Source organism: Limulus polyphemus, unplaced genomic scaffold, assembly GCF_000517525.1.
Source record: "Limulus polyphemus unplaced genomic scaffold, Limulus_polyphemus-2.1.2 Scaffold3288, whole genome shotgun sequence".
Taxonomy (NCBI): domain Eukaryota; kingdom Metazoa; phylum Arthropoda; class Merostomata; order Xiphosura; family Limulidae; genus Limulus; species Limulus polyphemus.
Genome location: NW_013668898.1, coordinates 7,559 through 11,210, shown reverse-complemented (window position 1 = coordinate 11,210; position 3,652 = coordinate 7,559). Strand labels below are relative to the sequence as shown.

Genomic DNA, 3,652 nt, shown 5'->3' with positions numbered 1-3,652 from the left:
CGGGCAATAATGTCTCTTTAAATCTGTATGTCATTATTGACGGGCAATAATGTCTCTTTAAATCTGTATATCATCATTGACGGGCAATAATATCTCTTTAAATCTGTATATCATTATTGACGGGCAATAATGTCTCTTTAAATCTGTATATCATCATTGATGAGCAATAACGTCTCTTTAAATCTGTATATCATTATTGATGGATAATAATTGGCCTCTAAGTCTGTATATCATTATTGATGGACAGTAACGTCTCTTTAAATCTGTATATCATCATTGATGGACAATAATTGGCTTCCAAGTCTGTATATCATTATTGATGGATAATTAATTGGCCTCTAAGTCTGTATATCATCATTGATGGACAATAATTGGCATCTAAATCTGTATATCATCATTGTTTGACAATTATTGGCCTATAAGTCTGTATATCATCACTGATGGACAATAATGTCTCTTTAAATCTGTGTATCATCATTGATGGACATTGGCCTCTAAGTCTGTATATCATCATTTATGGACAATAATTGGCTTCTAAGTCTGTATATCATCATTGATGGACAATAATTGGCCTAAGTCTGTATATCATCACTGATGGACAGTAATTGGACTTAAAGTCTGTATATCATCGTTTGTTTCATAATGAATTTTCAACTTGTTGGTGGGAATATTAAAATCGTTAGCAAGTCAGTCTTTCAGAGTTTTGTAAAAATATAAAATCTAACAGAAAATAATACTTTAAACAAAGAAAATCTGTTTTGGTAGAATAATACGATTTTAAAATTGTGTTTGTGTTGTCGATAAACGGCCACTTCAGTGGCCCGTATGGTGTGGACATAGCCATCCATTCCTAATTTTGAACTACTGACCGAGAGACGACAACTAGTTAATAACCTTACACACTACCTAATATACGTGTACTACGAACCAGAAAGTGAAATTCACTCTCACAGGTATAACAATCGACACTGTTATATTACTATGGCTAAACCTTTGAATATTTCTATCTGCAACCCGACAGGCTAACCACTGTTTGTTTATTTTTAACTTTAATAATTTTTCTGTAACTTGCATTTATGCTGTATACCATCCACTTGTGAAAACGTGTTTCGTTGTATGTCGAGACAGTAATGTAATAATTATTTCTAACACTTTTGTTTTGAGCTGTTTGGCAACGAAGGCCTGAGTCATTTGGCATTGCTCTTCTTTATGCGTGTAACTATAGAAAAGGTATTCAACAATAGGGACTGTGCAAATGCAATCTTAAGATACATTCTTGAGAGTACTGGCTCTTCGAATGTAATTTCATAGACCCTAAAGCAACACTGACTATTAGACATGTGCGCAATAAATAACTCAACAATACCGATCATACGAAAGTAGCCTTAAATAAACATACTCAACAATACTGATTCGACTGAACAAGTGTAACCTTAAAAAAAGTTTTCAACAATATATACTATTCATATGTAGCATTAAGGTTACATCCAACAATACTGACTGTAGAAATGTTGCCTGAGCAGAACGCATTCGAGAGTACTGGCTGTTCCAATGTGGTCTTAAAGTAGCTTCAGGCCTAATAAACATATATTACTATTGACAAAAACTGCAGACTCAGCTAATCATTAATCCCACAGTTTGTTCAAGAACATCACAATATCACACATTTATTTCTTCTGAGTCCTTCTAAGCGGACTGTGGCGGAACCAGGTTTCTGACCAAACTGGACGTCATCCAGTGCTTTCATTATTTCCTTAAACAGTAACACTATATGCCAGTTATACCGCGCTGAGCATTCTATGTAACCGCACTTCCAGTGTTTCTTGACTAGACTCGCTATTTCTCTCCGATCACGTGACACACTGAGGTCGTGCTTATTGCCCACCACAAATACTGGGACATTCTGCATGTTACGTGTTTCAAAGATCTGGTCCCGAAGGTTTTTCACATACTGGAATGTGTCCGGGGAAGTCAGGTCGAATACGAGAATGTATGCATGAGCGCTTCGCAACCCGTGCAACTTGAGCTGTGTCCACTCGTGGAAGGAATTGGCGGGAAAATAGGGAATTGTGGGCACGTCTGAGATTTTCATCTCGTACAAGTGATCGTTTATAAAAACAGAAGGGAAGAATAATTGTTTGATCTCTGTTGTGATATATTCATCCGTAAATTCATTCCACACAAACTGGCGTATGATGGAGGTTTTTCCGACAGCAGGCGCACCTAGCACCACGAGCTTCACCAAATTCATGACGTCATCACAGGACTATCTACGTCCTAGCGTTACCTTCCGAAGTTGCCCCATAAAAAGTCCAGCACCCTCTACGGTTCAGCATTGTGCAATCGACCCGAAGAGGGTGCCACATGCTCCTCGTTTTTTTTTTTAAATTTTGTTCAAGGGTTACAAATATATCATCCAGTCGTTATCATTCTTCACACTGTACATCTGCCTAAAAAGAAAAAAATAAATATGCAAATATTTAATAATTTCTGTGTTTACGTTTAGTAAGTATAAAGTTATAACACAATTAATATAAATATCAAGTTTCTGATATATGGTGAAAAAAAAAGAAAGGAATTTCTAACATATACAAATATGAAGTTTATATACTTGTAAATTATCCGAGAACATAGTGAATATCGTTATTGTAAGGTATTATGTATGGAGGCCTAACTTTTTAAAAGTAGGGGTGGGAGGTAAGGAAGAATGAGCAAAGCAAGGTGAGAAAATGCCATAAAACAATATACAAAGTTTAGCAGATTCAAAACGGAGGTGAAATAAAAAAGATCGTTTCTTGGCAATTAATCTTTTAGAGACACGATAAAAAATTTCTATGATTGCAGAAGTTTTATGGATAATGCAAATGGCCACCAAAAGTAACATAGACGCTATTTCGCAGTTTTCTTCCAGAGAAATTTAGAGAGGGAGAAAATCAAAATTGGTGACAATTTTTAAAACGACTTGGCGATTTGGTTTGTTTGTTTTAGAGCAAAGCCACATTGAGCTATATGTTGTGGCCACCGCGGGAAATCGAACCCCGGATTTTAATGTTGTAATTCTGTAAGCTTACCGATCTATTCAACATTAGTTTGTGTGATGTTATATCACGATAAGAATGGTAATAGGTTTGATAAATATTTCTTTACTGGTTTCACTCGACTACATAACACTGCCGACGAGGTGTTTCGCACAACACTAGAACTCATCAGGTTGGGTGGGTATGCAAAACACAAGGTTTTGATAGAAACGCTGATTACATCACAAATTTAAACTATACCAATTACTATGGTATATAACGCCTTACAATGACGAAGCATGATTTATTCAACATTAGTTTTTGTGACATTACATCAAAATAGGACTGATGATAATTTATGACGAATCTTCTTTACCGGCCAGGCCCCCTAGTGGCTCAGCGGTAACTCTGAAGTCTTACACCAATAGAAACCGGGTTTCGATACAGCACGGATAGCCTATGTTGTGGTATTGAGTGTTGAGAAGCCACGGTATCGGGCTTGTAAAGAAAGATTAAAACAAAACATATTATCAGTCTTAGCGTGATGTTACACAGACCACCGCTCCTTATTTTAATTTATCTACATATGAAAGTGATTAGACACTATATCTGGAATCGCAAAATCATATCTCACT

General features: G+C 36.1%; 1 protein-coding gene across 1 annotated transcript; it reads right to left on the bottom strand.

The window, feature by feature from the left end:
* Nucleotides 1–17: 17 nt before the first annotated feature.
* On the bottom strand, nucleotides 18–2,448 carry LOC106469079 (ras-like protein family member 10B). Its single transcript, XM_022397479.1, has one exon. The coding sequence runs from the start codon at nucleotides 2,249–2,251 to the stop codon at nucleotides 1,652–1,654; it is 600 nt and encodes a 199-aa protein (XP_022253187.1). The 5' UTR covers nucleotides 2,252–2,448; the 3' UTR covers nucleotides 18–1,651.
* Between the last annotated feature and the right edge of the window lie 1,204 nt (nucleotides 2,449–3,652).

Coding starts and splice junctions, on each gene's coding strand:
- LOC106469079 (XM_022397479.1), bottom strand. CDS start 2,251: ATGAATTTGGTGAAGCTCGTGGTGCTAGGTGCGCCTGCTGTCGGAAAA.